Source organism: Peromyscus californicus, unplaced genomic scaffold (assembly GCF_007827085.1).
Source record: "Peromyscus californicus insignis strain IS unplaced genomic scaffold, ASM782708v3 Scaffold_21__1_contigs__length_65335640, whole genome shotgun sequence".
In the NCBI taxonomy this organism is placed as follows: Eukaryota; Metazoa; Chordata; class Mammalia; order Rodentia; family Cricetidae; genus Peromyscus; species Peromyscus californicus.
This window is the reverse complement of record NW_026294514.1, coordinates 43,214,700-43,233,322: the sequence shown is the minus strand read 5'-3', so window position 1 is coordinate 43,233,322 and position 18,623 is coordinate 43,214,700. Positions and strand designations below refer to the sequence as shown.

Here is an 18,623-nt window from a genome sequence, read left to right as displayed (position 1 = left end):
TAATATATATATTATGGTCCAGCCTTAATAATCTTCTTCCCAGGGGCCCAGAAGAGAAGCTACTAATGGTGCGGATTATTTTCGGGAAAAGAATCTAAGTATACCGAGCTCTTAGTCCATCTACTTTATTCCTCTGGGATAAAATTCTATTTACACAGCTTCAGTTCTGCTCTCATGCCTAGTTCATTTCTTGCCTGATTTCTCTCTACATTTATCTGCTGTCCCTGCTAAGTTCTATCTTAATTCTCTCATCTTAGTTCTGCCCCATCTTGGTCTTTCTCATTTTGTTCTTCCTCATCTGGCTCTTCCTCATCTTCCACCTCATTCTTCTAGGTCTCCATCTAGTTTTCCAGTCAAAATCCTCTCTCAGTCTCTGAGGTTTACAGTTATATACCCATGCAATAGCAGTGTTCTAGCTAAAGCAGGGTCACCAGGATTGAATTCCTACAAGGTCATAAAGGCAGACAAGAGTTTTCCTCAGGCAGTGACCATCAGACTTTCTTTTACAACCAAAAAGGGGAGTGGTAAAGGAGGAGGTCAACTGAGAGCTAAAATCGGTTAATATATCAGAAAAGGGGAATTTATGTGCTCAAACTACATTCCTAGAGGTGGTTAGGTAAATGTTAGGAGTCTATAATGTTAGTATAAATACCACAAAGGCTGTATAAGAAAGGAGGGTCTGAGCTTAATTTGCCTTAATTCAGGAGATCGTTTGGCCTTGGATGCTTGACAGGTATTTCAGATAAAATATCACCAAGACTTCTTAAGCCATGGCTTGAACTTTGGAAAAGTCCTTGACCTTTCCAAGTAGTAGCTTTTGTGATAGTAGCTAGATTCCATTATATTTTCCTGTGGCTTGCAGCACATATATGCATATATATATGTATATATATATATGTATGTAAATAAGTAATATGTATACAAATCAATCATATATATATACCTATACCTATACATTCTATCATTCTGTTCCTTTAGAGAATCCTGACTAATCCATGAACCATCACTTGGTCAGGCTTCCCCACAGTTCACTGCATGTCCGACCCCATACAGATCCATTTTGCAGATTACTTTGATCTCATTGAGGTTATTTGGGAGCATATCCCCCTAAGTGAAATGACTCAAGACACAAAAAACAGTGTTGTAGAGATAAACTCCTTTTTCTCTCCAGAAATTCGGAACTTAAAATTATAATAGGCATTATTAGGTGCATCTAACTTACTATTTTATACCCTCTTATTTTATTCGTTGCTTTTATTTTAATCAATCTGAAATGGTATTTGTAAGGGACAGAGGTGAGCTGGGTTTGGCTTGTGAACCCAGAGCCAATGATGAATATAAATTCATTCCAGGATCGCTATAGGACACTGGGACACTGGGGTTTGTGTGTTTTCCTGGGGCCTTGCTGAGGGTTAGCAGCTTGCTAGGAAATCAGGGAACATCAGTCTTTGCCATGGGATAGGCTGTCCCAACCTGACGGGAACTGGGCGAGGAAAACAAGGCCAGGATCCCTTGGCTTCCATATCATTCAGATTGTGTTGCAGCGATGATAAGCGGGCCACTGTATCTCTCTCCAAACATCCCTACATCCCGAGACCTCAGTTATCCCCTTACAGAACCAACCAACCAACAAACGATACTGGCTTTTGCTAATTATTATTATTTGACATTTACAAATGTCCAATAATTGCTTACAAGTGCCTAACCTGAAACACAACACCAAAGGCCCAAGAACCTAGCTGCATGAGCTTGTGCCTTGAGGGAAGAAGGGCTTAGAGAGGAGCAAGCTTCTTAAGGGAGGTGGCCCAAGAATAAATAAGGATTTTAATTGAGCAACTAGGATGGCTCGTGGGTTCCTAGTCAGTGTGTGGGTACTCTGCAGCAGCCCCCACCACCCTGTTCTTTTGTGAACCTGACTTTAGCAACTGCAGAAACCCTGCCCAAACCAGCCTGCCTGCCTCCCTGTCTTCTTAGTGCCACAGCCTTAGACCTGGAAGCCCCCACCTCTTCCTCTTCCTCTGCTTACAACACTCTGGAACTCCTTTGCTTATCATCTGCCAGTGCCTTTGTTTTCCCATCCAGAAAACCCTAACCTGTTGGGGAATAGTTAACTAGGCAACGATGTGTTACATTTGTTTCTTCTGCTGCATTTGTTTAATGAGGTAAGGATGTGAGTTTAATTACGTAAAGATGTGTTGCATTTGTTTCGCCTTACCTGCCCTTAAGGCACCTGATTGGTCTAATAAAGAGCTGAATGGCCAACAGCTGGGCAGAGAAAGGCTAGGCAGGGCTGGCAGGCAGAGGGAATAAATAGGAGAAATCTAGGCTCTGGAGAGGAAGAACGAGAGAGAGGAAGGGGGAGAGAATGAAGGGCAAGCCTGAGGCAAGGAGCCAGGCAGCTGCCAGGCAGCCAGATGCAGAAGCAGTGAACGTAAAATGTACAGAAAGCAAGAAGAGTAGAAAGGTGTAGGCGAAGAGAAACAAGTTAAAAGAGCTGGCCAGAAAGGAGCCTAAGCCAGGCCAGGCATTCAAAATAATAAGTCTCCATGTCATGATTTGGGAGCTGGGTTGGTGGCCCAATAGAGAAAGCCTGGTACCCTACCCCTCCCTGTGGACCCACCAGGTTTCCCCATGGCCCCGATTTCTCGTCTGCCCTTCTCCAGAGCCCTTTACTCCTTCCTCCAGCCATAGTGACCTTAACACAGAGCTCAATCTACCTCCCCACAGCGACTTTGATCAGGATCTTCCCGGCCTAGTGACAGCATCTTGTTTAGACACGCCCCCAGCCCTGCAGATGCCCAAGTGGCACCTTCCTGGGGAAGCCTCTTGTGTACCTACTCCCTACAATGAAATTTGTACCTTTTTCTTTCATAAGAGATTTAAGCCATTCTCCTTCCCTAAAGTCTGAAACCTGGAGAGTAAGTGGTTTCTTTCGAAACCCAGAGGAGATCTGAGTGGAACTTGGCTCACTTTGCTTTCAGATCCTTGCTTGTCAGTGGTCTTAGATGTCTTGTAACACAACGATAAAGTGATCGAGCCCTGTCAGCTTGGTAAAGAATGTTTTTTGTTTCTTTGTTTTGCTTTAGTGATTTGGAAATAGCTTTCCTTGTTTAGCTGGAAATTGTTGGAGTCACCAATTCCTTTTGTGGGCCTGTGATGAGAAATGATGGATAGATGACCTTGTAACATTGGGCCCTAAGCTCCACCCTTGGGTCATTCCTGAACATCCACCCTTACCTGAGAAGCGTCATTCAGTTCATGTACACTGATTTCTTCATCCCCCTTACCTCCAGCCCTTCACCCCCACCCCCACCTGTTTCTGCATTGGAACCCTGGGAAGGCAGATTTAAGCCCAAGAACTTCCCAGTCTGTTTGGCTGCCTCATGCATAGGCTGGCTTCAGGGATTGGAATAGTGGCAGGCAAAATGGGTCCCATGTGGTAACAGCTGCTATATATACACCTATATAGCAAGTTTTCCTGTTTGCCCTGTATCACCAGAGCAAAGGTTCCGTAAGGCTGAGGGGCTAATCCACCTGTCTCCGCAGCTTGCAACTCTGTACATGTTATCCTACACGCGGTAGGTATACCTGCAAACCTTAATCCTTAAGCTATCCTAGTGAAGCAGGCATTATTGCTACTGGTTTTCAACCGAGCCTTAGAAAAGAGGCCTGATGCTGCGTGTGTTTGAACCAGAATTTGGCCCCGGGTCTTGGGCTCTTAGTGCCATATGGATTCTGGGGCCCCAGGTGTTTTTAAATATGCAGTGTCTTCAACTTTATTAAAATAGCTTGTCTATGACTCAGCCTGTGTTCTTGCTATACAAGACTGTTCAGAGGGGAGAGTTGCTGAAAGGCCCATATGTAATCAAAGACAATCAAGACGAATATAATAAGAATGGGGCCCCTTGCAACAAGGAAGTTTAAGGACTCCGAAGTGCCCGGTCCTGACTACTCATTGCGAACCCTCTCCTTTGGAGGGAATGCTCCAGGCTGTTCAAAGGTAACCAAAGGTTTTCTTTTGTTTTTAAAATAGACATATACTACCAACTACTAAATGGATACACAAAATACAGTGCATTATTATCCAGCCATAAAAATGAATGAAGCCAACCAGGCAGTGGTGGCCCACACCTTTAATCCCAGCACTTGGGAGGCAGAGGCAGGTGGATCTCTGTGAGTTCGAGGTCAGCCTGGTCTACAGAATGAGTTCCAGGACAGCCAGGGCTACAAAGAGAAACCCTGTCTTAAAAACAAAACTAGGAAGTCCTGCTACTTGTACAACATGGATGAACCTTGGAAACTATGCTAAGTGAAAAAAGCCAGACACAGGAGGCCACATAACATACAAAATACCACCTATGTGAGATTTCCTAAGCAAGAGCCTGGAGAATAAGAGTAGATTCATGCATGCAGGGAATGGGACACAGTTCATGCATCTGGGTTTTCATGGAGTGTCTGCAAGATGTGGTGGTGGTTGGCAAAACATTGTGTATTCACTACTACTGAAATGTACCTTTTAAAATGGTTTAAATGCCTGGTATGGTGGCACACACCTTCAATCCCAGCACTTGGGAGGCAGAGGCAGGCAGATCTCTTGAGTTCTAGGCTAGTCTGGTCTATATAGTGAGTTCCAGGACAGTCAAAGATATATAGTGACTCTGTCTCAAAAACCAAAAAACAAAAAACCAACCAAACAAACAAAATAAAACAACACAAAAGAAGGTTTAAATGGTAAAATGTATACTACACATATTTTAACACAACTTAAAAACAGCAACATATTAGACAACAGAAACAAGCAGCTGTACTTTTCAGCTGCCTTTAGAAGACATGAACGTGCACGATAACCGCCAAGTTTGATAGTCTGGAGAGCCAATACTTGATATAAAGGCTGGAGTGACACCGTGTTGTGTTTGGGACTTTTGCTAAAAGAATTAGTCTAGAGCCAGGTATGGTGGCACACGCCTGCAATCTCAGCATTGGGGAGCCTGGGGCAGGAGGACGGAGTTCAAGGCCAGCTAGGCTACATGGAGAGACGCTCTTTAAAAAATCCAGAGGGAATACAAGAGTGCATTTCAGGGGTTCTCGCCACAAGGGGTGGGGGACGCTACCCCATGAGCTTGGCGTGCTGATTTGCTTGACACAGCGACCATTTCATTGCGTGTACCAAAACATTAAATGTATTCAATAAAAATTTGAGAAATTAAGTATCTGCAAACCTCTTGGGTCATTTTATAGAAAAGAATGAAGAAAAACAACTAGAATTATGTGCACATATACAAAAACTAGATACATAATATTAAAAACCTTACCATAGCTCGTTTATCTCCTAGAGCAAAAATGGAGGGCCCAGCCTGTAGCTCCCACCCCTGATTTGACTGTGGTTTGTCAAGGTCTCCAGGCTGCTGGAGCTGCCATCCTCCATTGTGTAGGGCATGCTGATGGGCGAGTCTGGCTTCCTGGGTCTCAGGAATCTGCCACATCTTTCTTTAGGACGTGAAAACAGCTGGCCCATGAATGGTGGTTGGTGGAGATGCCTCCCCTAGGCCCTTCCCTGCAGACAGCTGCTCTGCCTTTGTAGCCGACCCCAAACCCACAGAACTGCCTTCGCATCCATCTGGACAGAGCAGTGGGAAATGATTCCATCATCCTGTCTTGCCTTTTAAAGTTTGAGCGGCTCCATAATAGACCTAAGTATTTGGAGGTTCCAGATGGCTTTGTTCATGGAGGGTCTGCAACTAGCCAGCTGCCTGATGAGGCTGTTCTTATGAAAGCTTCCCCTATCTCTCCCTCATCCAAAATGAAATGGTGCTTATATTGTCTGCACCAACCCAGGCCCTGCTGTGCCTGGGAAGTTTACCTCTTCCAATCATGTGGCACAATCCTGGTGACCAGAGCTTGTTCCTGCAACTTTGGGGGTGTCCTGTAGCAGCACACAGCCCGTATTACCTTCCAGGTACCCTCTTCCCTCTAACAGCACCCAGACTCCTTTGCAGGGCCAGCCTGTCACCATGATTGGCTCAGGCAGCTTTGAAATAGTACAGCATGATATGCTATAAGGACCATCAAGTCTGAGCTTTTTGGAAACTCTTTCTCTAGGAACCCCCAAAGTAATAGGCATGCTGGGGATCACCACTACCAATACTCAGGATGCTTGTCTGAAGGTTAAAATACAGCAGGCGCACGGTTGGAGACAGCAGTCCTGACACATGCTGTGAGACTCACTTCATCGCTGGCTCCAACTGAAAGAATGCGGGTGTGCACCTGTCGACGTCCCTTTCTGTCTCTAAGGCTAGAGACTGATCCCGAGGCTTCAAACACGCCAGGAACACTCCGCCATGGAGCCACACCCCAGCTCCCACAATACACCCACTTGCTGGTAAGTTATTTGTGGCTGTATCTAGTGTGGTTATGTGAAAATCTTTATTTTCTGCATTAAAGAAGGCTTTCTTGTGGTAAAGTGTGCAAAAGATTTACCATGTTAGCTCTTTTAAGTGTTAACCCAGTGGCATCAAGTGTATCCTCACTGTTGGACAATGTGACCATCACTACCCACTTCCAGCATCTTATCTTCGTCCTAAGCCGAAACCCTGCCACCATTTCATGCCAACTCCTCTCTCTTCTGTCTTCAACCCCCCAGTAACCACTATGTTAATTTGTCTCTATGAATGGCTGCATTAGTAAATATCACATGAATGGAAATCATACAACTAGTAGTGACAGACTTACCTCATGTCTAGGTCTTCAAGGCTCACCCACTGTGGGAGCCCGTTCTCGGGTTCCTCGTGGCTTTACCCAGCAGGTCCGCATAGAGGATGATTAGGACCACGGGCCTGAGTGCAGGTGTCTGGGATGGTCTGCACTTGGCTGTGCTGGGGGAGGAGGTCTTTTGCTCCACCCCTTGGCGTCTCTATAAAAACCCTGGGGCAGAGACAGTCGGGGCCCGTTGGAATAGGTTCCAGGCCCTCTCGAGGCTATCCTTTATTTTCTGTTTATCTCCGCAAGATTCTCCGCAATAAATCCTTCTAGTATTTCCTGCTGCTCGCACTCAAGAAAACTCTGGGGAGCTGTGGGGTTGGTGGGTAAATGCCCCACAACCCACCTTGAAGAATGTACCACAGTGTCCTCCCCCCCCCCCCCCGCCCCCCGTGTCCTTCTTTCCTGCTGCTAGCTAATATTCCACTGTGAATACACATTTTGTTTCACTTGCAGGTGGACATATGTGTTATTTCTATTTTTTTCTTTTGGCTGTTATAAATAATGCTTCAATGAAAAGCAGTATAAAGGTATCTATATGAGTCTCATTTTAACTTAGAAGCTTCGTGAATCCGCCACCGGATAGCTGGCTATGCAGTGACTCTGTTTGAGGGTTAAAGGGACTGTTACGCTGTCTTCCACGGTGGCTGCATCACTTAACGTCTCCACCAACATGCGGCCAAGGTTCCAACTGCCCCATCTCTGCACCAACACTTGTCTTTGGAAACCATTTAAAGGGGGAACTGCGGGACCCTGGGAAGAGGCCTTATGACCTCATCTTTGTAAGAAGAGAACCGTTGGGCTACGGAAACACCAAAGCCAGAAGCTCTGGCCTTTTTGAATAGTTCTGTGCTCTCCAGCAGGGTCTTCGTAATTCCAGCCTCACACCACCCCCCCACCACCAGGATGCTGGGCTGCATGTCTGTAGTGGAGATGAATGACGCTCAGAGCTGCGGGCTACTTACTCCCTTGCCCGATTAGAAGGGAAGAGGCTGACCACATACATATCCTCCTTCGGAGCCACCTTGCTGTGTGGCCCTTCCCAGCTCTATCATCTGTGGTGAGAATTTCCCAGGACCCTCAGAGTCCAGGAAAGCTACAATACTATCTCACAAGTATGTGGGCCCAGGAGATGGGTAGCCGGCCCCCTTCTTTACACCCTTTGCCTGCACTCTGCCAGCTACAGAAAACCTGGGGAAACTTCCCATTTAGAGCTATAGAAGAGAGGGGGAGGGGCATGGGGGGCGGGGAGGAAGGAGCCAGTGAACTGTGACACCAAGACCTTGTAAGGGCTTTATTTCTCCATCATCATGGTCTCAGACAGACTCTGAGGCACCATCATTTGTCTCAATTTGGCATCCTCGGGATTTTCTGTAGTGCTTTTCCCTTAAACAAGAAAATGTCGAGTGAGCTTTGTACGCTGCCAGTTAATGTTTGAACAATAATTTAAGAATGGGGCTGCTGTCTCATTGGGACAGGGGGACGGACAGGAACCGTACGGTACGAGGAACTTCACAATGAGTTACAGTGGATCAGACCGACGCACGCGCAGGTGCGGGCGGGGGCAGAGCAGTGTATGTACAGGTGCCCGAGGACGTGCGGTAGGCGGAGTATATGGGTCATCCAGTGAGTCTTAAGTCCATCGGAGGGGCTCCGTACCTTCCCAGACATGTTGATCTGCGTCCTTCCAGATTATGGACACACTTGTCTTCTGGCCTCACGGCCTTTTCACTAAAAAGAGTTTACTGAGTTGGACAGTCCGAAGCATTAAAAAAGACTCTTAAAAAACTTAGCGCTGGACAAAATAAGATTTAACTTAGAACACTCTGAACTCAATAGAGAGAAACCCAACCAAAATGGAACAGTGCAAATTTCACAGAGGCAGTCAGGATCGAGAACAAGGGTGTCTGGAATCTCTTAAGATGCACATTTTAAAACTCTTAAATCTATTTATACCTTATTTACCCTTTTTTTTGTTTAATATATTGTGTGTAAAAAAGATGGAGACAAAAATAGTTTTCTGAGCTATGAAAAAATTAGTACAGGCACGTTTACTGTTTCATTCCCGAAACATCTCAGTTTACCAGGTTGAACATTCAGCAGCCGTGTGTTTTTAAAAAAAAAAACATCCTTGGACCTTGAGAAAGCTACATCTCTCCTTTGGGGCAGGGGTTGGTGGGTGGTGATGGTCTGGGTATGCAAAATTACAGTGAATTATTCCGGTGATAATCCATGCAAGCTTGCATCACGTCACAGGTGTGGCTTCTCCTCGGGTACCTCCTCCTCACCGTGTTCCTCCAAGGACACCGACACCGGGTCTCCAGGTGACTGAGACTGGGAGGCGGTGGGGGAAGGCGGGGCCCAGCGGGATGGAAGGCGGCGGTTTGCTGGTCTCTCTGGCCTGGAGAAGCAGGGCTCTAGGGATGGCGCCAGTGCAGAACAAGGTAGTTCCTTCAGAGCCGAGAGAGGAGGGAGACAGCGTTACTCAGACCTGCAGCGTCGCCCGGCAATGGCCCCAACACACTTCAGACACATGGAAGTCAAATGGAACAGCCCAGGTGGCCTCAGCATCTCAGTGATTATGGCATGCACGGGGAGTAACTCAAAAGTGATCAGGAAAACATTCCACATGAATGACCGGAGACGTGACATGTGACCTTTTACGCTGTGACAAAAATACAGCAAAACACAGGGACATGGGTCTGCTTGTAGGGCATCTCCGGAGCTGGAACACAGAGATGATGAGGAAGCAATGGGGGTCACCTTGTCCCAGCCCCGTCCTTGAGCCCCTTGAAGGAGCCCTTCAGCTACTGAGCTAGTCTCGCAGGATCTCAGTCTACGGAGGCCTACAGGGACCTGGGGTGGCATCCAGCTGTATTAGCAACGGGATTCAAACAGAACTCTGCCACTGTTTATTCCAAGCTGACTGGCAGAAGGCTAAACAAACTCCCACAATGTGGGGAAAAAAATGTTGCAGACAGAAATTTTAATTGAGGTCTAGTTTTCTTTAATGACTCGTCACCGTGGCGGCGGTCTTACAAACTGGTACCGAGACGGTGCTCGTGTGTTTGTGTTTCAGCCACTGTAACATTCTGAGGGCTGCTGACCACGTGACACACAGCATTCAGTCATGGTGCAGCGCATCTGCAGCCGCTGGCTTGTTTAAAAGGAATGTGGCGCTACGTGTCCCTCGCCTGCATGTCAGGGAACGGGGATGTCCAAACTCGGAAGCTACTAACACACAGGAAGGTGGGGAGCTGGGTCACACGCAGTGTGAACTGCGGGTGACGCTTGCACAAAACGTGAGGTGGTATAGTACCGTGATGAAAGGCACAAAGAGGATGTCGTGGAATAAGGCCCCACAATGGAAGTCAAGAGGTGAACTGGAAGATCCAGACATGACAGACAATGAAGGACCCAGAATGAAGAAATTAGGAACAGCAGAGATGCAAGGACAGATGCTGTGTCCAGTGGGCAGGCGATGGCTCTTGGGAGAAGATGAAAATATGACCAAGGACGCTCAGAGATGGCCAGTGAGGATGTCAGGACCCGAGGGTGGGAAGGGACCCACAGGCTTCTACAAGAGCAATGGAGTAATGGGGTAGAGTCCTCCCCTCATCCCTGAGGGGACAGCAAGAAAGGGAACATTAACATTAAGACCATTCCATCAGATGCCTCCTAACTGACCTAGGAGGCTCTTCCCTGGGCCATTTATACTGATAGTACCGTGACAGCCAGGATGTACCTATAGCTACCTTGTGGATACGTGTGAGGTCAAGGTGGTGCTGTATCTGTGTCTCGTTACCTCACCTCACAGTACCTGGAGGAGGGTGGGTACGGTTTGTGAAATCCATGTCCCGGCTCCCACTACTACAGGAGTGAGCATGCGCACATTTGCCAAATATCAGTGTGGCTGCCGCTACAGATCTATCCAGCCCCTCTTCCCACTGAGGCCGAACAGAGCAAGCTCGTCTCATACCCTCCTCACTAGCACCTGTTTGTGCAGGAAAAAAATGTGCAGCCACAATGTCAAGGAAACTAACATTTCCTTAGTAAGACACCAGCACACACAATGAGCGATGCTGTCCTTTACCCAGAAGCCAGTGGGGTGGCTGTGTGGAAATGGTCTTTTCCGCCAGTTTCTTGGCCATTCAGCCTCTCCCCCTGCTATGGGGACACGACTTCTATCTGATGGTGGCTATGTCTCCCCTACCCCCAAGACAGAGTCTCGCTATGTAGCCCTGGCTGGCCTCGACATTGTTATGTAGACCAGGCTGGCCTCAAACTCACTGATATCCACTGCCTCTGCCTCCCCAGGGCTGGGATTAAAGGCGTGCGCCACCACATACAGCATGGCTCTACTTCAGTTCTTAACTTCAGGTAGATTAGGAGGGTGACTACATCCCTGACTCAAACTACAACGTGTACTTTCTCATAGGTCTCCTCAGTTCAGGCTCTGACGGCCATGCTGAGTTCTCAAAAATACAGGCAACAGAGATGTCTCTGTTATTATTCATTCAGAGTATTATTATTCATTGATACTTATCAAGGACTTACTTTTTCACCAGTAGACTTACTTGGAAGGACAAAAGATATCTGGGTTTATTCTTTCTGGCACAATTGTTTGAAAAAAAAAAATGAGCGAGAAGGCTCAACATATTATGCACACCACACCCCAGCGCACCGCCACACACCTATGCAACTGAAATGCCAGTGAGCCGTGGTGGGTGGGTCTAAAACCAACAGAAGCTGGGTTCAAAGGCTCCTCCAGGCAAGGCCTGAGATGGCCCTTCCTAGCCAATGTTTCTCTCTTTCTCCAACTGCAAACTCCAGGACGGGAGAAACGCCAGCGGAATCTACATGCTAAGTAGTCAACCCTGGAGCAGGCAAAGTGGGGTGTCTGTACTCGGGGTCCATTCCTGGGGGTGAGAGTGGATCTCCACAGATGGTGATGGATGACAAGCATGAGCACAGTCAGCTACACACACAACTCTCTGGACAGGCGGAAGCGAGAGAGAAGGAGGCACTTACAGTGTGAGGCAGGCAGGGCTAGAGTCCCCATGGGGCAGTTAGTAAGACAGTTTGGTTCTGGGCAGACAGACAGAGAAAGGAGAGAAAAACAAGTCCGTTGGAAAGTATGTTTCAAACAGAAGAACAGTACAAGTAGAGTCCCTGCTCCAAGATGGCCCCCAGGAGAGAACGGTGGTCCCTGAGTTCACTCAGAGGCAGGCAGGGTAGGGGCAGGAGGCGGCGGCCATGGCACTCAGCTCACAGGACCGTCTTCTGCCATGTGTCAACAGACTGAAGAAGGAAGCAGAGCCAGGGACAGGCAGTGGCTTCCCAGTTCTCTGACAGCACGTATGTGAGGGGTGATAGTGGTATGGCTGGATACACGGCCTGCCTTGTTCTGCTCACCACAAGCTACAGCTGTGTGTGCTCGAATGTACCCCAGTACACTTAGCTCTGGGAGGGAAGGACGCCAGATCATTCTCTTGGCACATCTCTGCCTTTGCTGCCAAGCTTCAAGAGAGAGGCCGGGGTCACTTGAGGGGTGAGAGGGAAGCACAGAAGGGACACTTCCCGTCTCTCATGTGTTCAGACCCCAGTAACATGCTACACAGGGTGCCTGGCATGGGCTAGGGAAACACCAGCGACTCCGCTGCTCTGGGTGTGGAAGGCCAGACCTGCCACAAAGTCAAAGAGGTGAGACGTGATTCCCAACGGGCCTATTACGTGGGGTCCATCCAAACAGGACTGGTTCTGCTGGCACCCAGAACAAGCAAACTGCTGAGAGAAAGGGGAAGACAGACGAACCCACAATGGCCTTGAAATGCTGCCGGTGAGTCTTCCTGCGGGCTCTTGGGTCTTGAAACTGCTTGCTTGGGAGCCAACAAGGTAGGGGGTAGGGGGTGGGGGGTAAGAGGGGTGCAGGGGAGGTGCAAGGCTCTACACACATGCTTTTCAGAGAATAAGGGCCGTGCAGAGTGACCTGCAGTGGTGTTGTGAGTTTTGCACCCCCAGGCATTGACTCCATTCAACTATGTGTTATGACTATTAAACCTCCGCATTACCCAGTTGCTCTAAGCATTTGCTGACAAGAATACAAAGGTTCTTTGGTTCCTGAACTTAATTGCTACTTGGTCTCTAATAGGAGCAGAAACTCAAGACAGGCAATGGACAATGCTTTAAAACAAGCTCTCTTGTAACTGAAAGGCAAAGTATTCATGTACAAAAAGACCCTCCCAAGCCACAGGAACTTATCTGAGGGCTCCTGAGGTTTGGTGGTCTAAACATCAAAAGAGACACCATTTGTTACCTGAGAACTCTTATCCTGTGATGTCCATTGTTGGCAGAGCATGTGACAAATCTGTCCCTAAAACTCAGACCTTGGGAAGAGCAGCTCAGGGGATTGCCGTTTCTACAGGTAACTGTCAAAACCAGCGTGGCCTGACCTGCTTCTGGTGTGAACTGTCTATTTTGAATACTCCTCCAAGGGCTGGACGGGGAACCTGTGAGCAGGGTGAGGCAAGCGGCAGAGGAAACACACCTTTCTCCTCGTGTTGTGCAAGGACGCAGTGGGCAGCCTGGGAGCACCCTGCTGGCTTCTGCCCCTGCCCTTGCCGGACGTGGGAGTGGCTGGGCTTGGACGAGGCAGTCATGTGATCACTGACTGGACAGACCTGCTCTGTCAGCGAGGCCTTGACAGTGAGGCGCAAATCCCCCCCTGCTGTCATCAGGCTGTTTCACTTGCTGTGGACATGGGATTTCCTTTCTTTCTTTCGAGACACGTTCTCATTATGTAGCCTTGGATGGCCTAGAACTCAGAGATACACCTGCCTCTGTCTCCCTAAAGCTGTGGACCACCATGCCCGTGGGTGTCCTTGTTTGTGTGTGTGTGTTTTTTTGTTCATTTGTTTGTTTTTGTTTCTTTTCCACAGCAAGAACACATGTGGGCATATGCATCAATAGAATTCAGTTGCCACTGCCATATTCTATTAGGGCACAGTTTTTACTTTATCCATTACCTGATTCCAGTGAAGGGTGGTTCATAAGAAGAAAAACTGCTGATCTGTACTGAGGCGGCCTGAGAATCCAAAAGCTACTCTTGTAGTTCCCCATCAAAGAAGTTTGTGTCTGTGTGGCCCAAATACACTATAGCATGCCCCTCAGGAAGCCACACATAAAGATCTGCAGTGTGGAGAAGTCCTGACAAGACAGGCATGCACACACGGCTTCCGCTCACTCAGTTTTCACACTTGTACCAAGTCACACAGAGAGAGGAACTAAGTATAACCCACCCCCCCCCCCCCCCCCCCCCCCCCCCCCCCCCCCCGGTACAAATCCCAGACCAAGAAAGACTAACCCAGACCAGAGGAGAGTCAGACCAAACCGCGTCCTCACCATTTTGAGGGCAGTGAAAGTAAACTTTCTTATAAGTTACTCAGGGTTTGTCTTTCTGCCTGGTCCATTTCCCAGCTCACTTCATCCCTCCCTGCCCAGTTACAAGGACTCCGGAAACCACTGCCCAGGACCCACCCCAGGCTTCCTATGCTAGGCTGCTAAAGGCAGAGCTGATGGGCAGTGGGGCAGTACCCAGTTTACCTCCATGGATCCTGGTTCAGCTGGTCCTGCTTCTCCGGTGTGGCTGTCGCTGGTGAGACCGGAGGGACTGTGGGCGCTGGCTAGTTTCTCCTTTAAGGCATGCTCCATCAACTTTTTGTTGAGGATCCGGGCCACGTTCTCAGTGAGTGTGTAGCCAGGGGGCGCAGATAAGTCCTGTCTCACGGGCGTGCTCTCTCCACCATCGTCCCTGCACGTCTCCGAGCCCACCCCTAGAGGGCTGGGCGACCTCCCTCGGGAATTAGTGCCCGTTTCCTGGCCTGGACCCAGCTCCTGGCGAGGTTCCGCTGAGCGAGAGCGGCTCCCGGCTCGCACCCCGACGGGACTGTGGTCAATGATGTTGAAGAGGCTGGAGAGGCCATCGTTGATGGTGGTGTGCACAGGGCTCTCCCTGGTGGTGGTGGAGCGGGCCCAGGCCGACTCGCTGAATCCTTTCTGGGCCATGCCTGGTGAGGTCCTGCTATTTGGCTGGTCAGCTTTTGAGAGGGGCTTTCTCTGAAGCTTGGGGGAACCATACTTTGGGGAGCAGCAGGTGCGTTCAAACTTGGCCTGCACCTTCTCGATGGCAGGGGCCACCTGCCTGTTCCTAAGGCTTCGGGAAGGAGAAGACACGGGGGTAGTGCCACCTCCGGCTTTTGGCGTGAGACACTTGTGGGGGCTGCTGGTGACGCCGCCGGCGGCCCGCAGGGCCTCAGTCTGCAGGCCCACACTGATTGTCTGGATGGTCTGTGTCCCTGCAGTCCTGGACCCGTTGGTCTGGCAGGCCATATCCCTGACTTGTGGCTCAGCGGGACCAGAGCAGATGGCATTCCTGACAGAGAAGGCCACCTCCTTCATGTCATCACTCATGTTCTTAGACATATCTAGGCTGTGCAGTGGGGAGGTGAACCCCAGGGAGGGGCAGACAGGTCTGTCTAGGGGGCGGAGGGACCCCTCCACATAGTCTCGGGGGTGCCTGGGTGGGGTGCAAGGCCACCTGTTGAGCACAGGTTCCGAATGACCTCCCTTGGCATCTGCCAGGTTCCCTCTTGCTCTGCTCACGGGGAAGGGGCCCTCGGGGTCCCCTCGGCTCCTGCCCTCCCCACCCGACACTAGACTGTCAACCCGGCGGAGAGCAGGTGGGCTGTGCAACACGTGCACCCCGGACTGCTCGGTGAGGACGTGGCTCCGCAGGACCTGCTTCTGGCAGTGCTCCGGGCTGGTCATGGTGTCCGTCGTCATGGTGACACTTGTGGTCAGGTACCAGGAGGAGTCAGGGAAAGGCTCTGTGGTGGCCTCATGTCCTACCCGCCCCACTTCGGTCCTGTCTGCCCAGAGGTCTGGAGGCCTATCGGTCCCAGTCCTGGGGGGAGTATAGTCCCAGTTTTTGCTGTTGAACTCCTCGATGTACTTCAGGTCATCGGGAGACAGGGGCGGAGTGACATCCTCTTTGCTGCTGGCAGACGGCAGGCCCTTCTCAGGCAGGAATGGGGAGACGTCCATCAGACGCTGGAATTCAGACATACAGGACACGGACACAGCCCTGGGGAAAGAAGGAAAGCAGGTGTCGGCTCTGGGCTGTGCTCTACACCAGACGTACCCACGGAGGTGCCTGCCTCTACCTACCTCTTAAAGATCGGGCCAGCCCCTCGATATCCTGGGTGGCTGATATGCTCACCCCATGAGCGCCCACAGTTGTACTGCTCTGCAATTGTGCCTACAGCCTTACCTTGGTCTGAATTTAACAGAGCTACCCCCGCAATGGCTGCACAGACACGTGGGTTATCTACCCAGTCATAGCTAATTCCAGACTGTGGTCTGGCCACTCAGCCCACTGGGGAGCATCATCCTCTACTGGCTTCCACCGACCTGTGCAGATGAACACGCCATCATCTCTAGCTACAGTGAGCCCGTAGGACGAGGCAGAGAGTCTGGTGAAACATCTCCAGGCCCACCTCTCTTTTCACCCAGCCTCATCCTCCACTGGCCTGAAGGACTAACAGTCTCCAAAGGCCACTTGGAAGACGTAGGGGAAAACAGGGAAGCGGTCAGCTTCCAGTCTTTTTTCAAACAAGAATCCAATCAGGCCCACGCAATTCGGCGTGAGGGCATACTCTCCTCTCTCAGCCTTCCTCTCTATAGGCAAGTGGTCTCTCTCTGGGTGTTCTTTCTGTCCTCTGTAGGAGGAACACTCCCTCCGACACACAAACAACTGTAAAGAGGGAAGATAGGTGAGTCACAACAGCTGGACTTCGGTAGCCATCGCCCAGTGCGTATATGCATATGGGTGCAGCTCCTCAGGGCAAGCATTTTAACTCCTCATGTTTCAATCCGACATAAATTTGTTGAATGCTTTCTACCTGCTCTTCAGTCTCCCCAGAGGCGGTGGGGTGCCATACTGGACAAGTCAGGAGGTGACTAGGGTAGTCATGCAGCTTGCCTATCCACCAGGGCAAACAAATGGTCAGAGGCTGGGGACTGGGTGTGCCCACCACCTCAGGTGACAGAGCCTCTGTGGCCTGGAGTCACTCCAACTGCGGCAGAAGTGGGAGGCAAGGCGGACACCAACTTACCATCCCGCTCGATCAGTTTCCCTTCACCTTGACAGACAGTGTGCACCCAGGGTTCTGTCTCAGCCCTGGCCATGTCAGAGGGGATCCCAGACCCAGTGCACAGATCACCCCTCCACAGAAACCTGGTAGTAACAGTAAGGCCAGACTGGGGCTCTTCCATGAACAAGTCTGAATACTCAATGATTGCTACACAGAACCACCAGTGGCGGCCACGGGTGGGGGCTTCGTGCCTCTGGGGTTAGCTGGATGGAGCACAGGCATGAGGGGCATGGACCTTAGAAGCGGCCACATAGATGAAACGAGACTAGGACGCAGAGGAAGCATGTTCAAGTGCCTCCTGATGCAAGAGATAGGGCAGGACCCACCATACGGCTAGAACTCATACGGTGCATGGCCGGGGAGGGGTCGGTACTTTCATGGTTTTGAACATTTTGATGCTACTTAAAATGTACAACCCGCATGTTGACTACATCTGAGATCAACAGAGGCAAATAAGATTTAAAAACAGAGTGCAAAAAAGAAACAGAGAGACGGGAGGCCTGGACTACCAAAAGCAAACGGCTCGAAGCCTTCACCTGGACACGGAGCTGTGGATGCTGCTGGCAATGGGCAGAGCAGTTGGAGGGACAGCTAAACTGGGTGGGCTGCTTCTGTGTCAGATACTGACTGGCTTCCTGTGTGCCCATACGTGTAAACTGCACAAGGAAAATAACATAGCACAGTCTTTCAAGAATCTGAAACTCTCCAAGAAAATAAAACAACAAAATCGTTCAAGAATCTGAAACTCTCCTATTTGTGGATGAGGCGACCGAGGTCCCAAGGCATTTAAGTCCCAGACCCAGGGAAACAGAGCAGTAAGAAGCATACGAGGATTACCCAAGCCCTCGGGTATACTTTGTATTGCCCAGGGAAGACCAGAGAAGGGCAGGACCATGCCCAGACAACTCTGTCGGCTGTGTGGACAACAGACGACGTAGGCGACAGAGGAGATGGTCACTTACAGCCTCCAAGATCACAGACAAAAAGGAGGAGGGTTACTGAAAGTGGCAAACTGACGGAGAAATAGATGGACTGGAGATAACGTGTATCCATGTACAGAAGGAAGAAAAGGCAGAAACCGGAGAGCATGAGCTCTCGAGCAGGAAGCTGGTGTGCAGCTAACACGAAGGGCCACAGCTCCGGTCTGTTTCCTTTGGGGATCACCGCAGGAAGGACTGTAACAACAAATCCCCCATGTACCAGGAGCAATGCCTCCTGAGTGCAGTGGTTTTCTGAATAGCCCATAAGAGGAAAGTTTTCCAGAGACCTTTGAAAAACTGACCTCTTCAAGCACTGGGAAGTTCTTGTCATAAGACACATATCAGCGTGTGTTCTTTTTGTTGCTAATACTAATCCACGAAGCAAATAATTTAATAGCAACTACTTACTGTAAATTATTCCGGAGAGTACCCACAAACACTGCATCAAAACGGTGGAATGTTAAGAGCAAAAGATTTCTAATTTAGCAATCAATTTTACTTACCTTTGAAGATTTCCCTTGCAACTTTCTTCTTCCTGTAAAAAAACAAATGTTTGTCGGAATCAGTCGACTTTGGCTTCCTAGGAATCCTATCTGCGCTAAAGTGACTCGTTTTGCTCTGGCCCCTTAAGATGTGGTTTAAAATGCTCACTGAGGCCCAGTTCTGGGCTACTGCC

General features: G+C 49.6%; 1 protein-coding gene across 7 annotated transcripts in view; it reads right to left on the bottom strand.

The window, feature by feature from the left end:
• Positions 1–8,035: 8,035 nt before the first annotated feature.
• Positions 8,036–18,623, bottom strand: part of Mtcl1 (microtubule crosslinking factor 1) — a 120,531-nt gene continuing 109,943 nt past the window's right edge. For 4 of the 7 annotated variants that reach the window (XM_052750190.1, XM_052750192.1, XM_052750191.1 and 1 more), the window contains 3 exons: positions 18,451–18,482; positions 14,359–15,898; positions 8,036–9,207 (listed from right to left, as the gene is read on the bottom strand). In XM_052750190.1, coding sequence (XP_052606150.1) covers positions 9,007–9,207; positions 14,359–15,898; positions 18,451–18,482 — 1,773 coding nt within the window. In that variant the 3' untranslated portion in view covers positions 8,036–9,006. Of the gene's footprint in view, positions 9,208–11,787; positions 11,845–14,358; positions 15,899–18,450; positions 18,483–18,623 lie in introns of all 7 variants that reach the window. The other 3 variants (XM_052750194.1, XM_052750195.1, XM_052750196.1) reach the window with 1 other exon arrangement.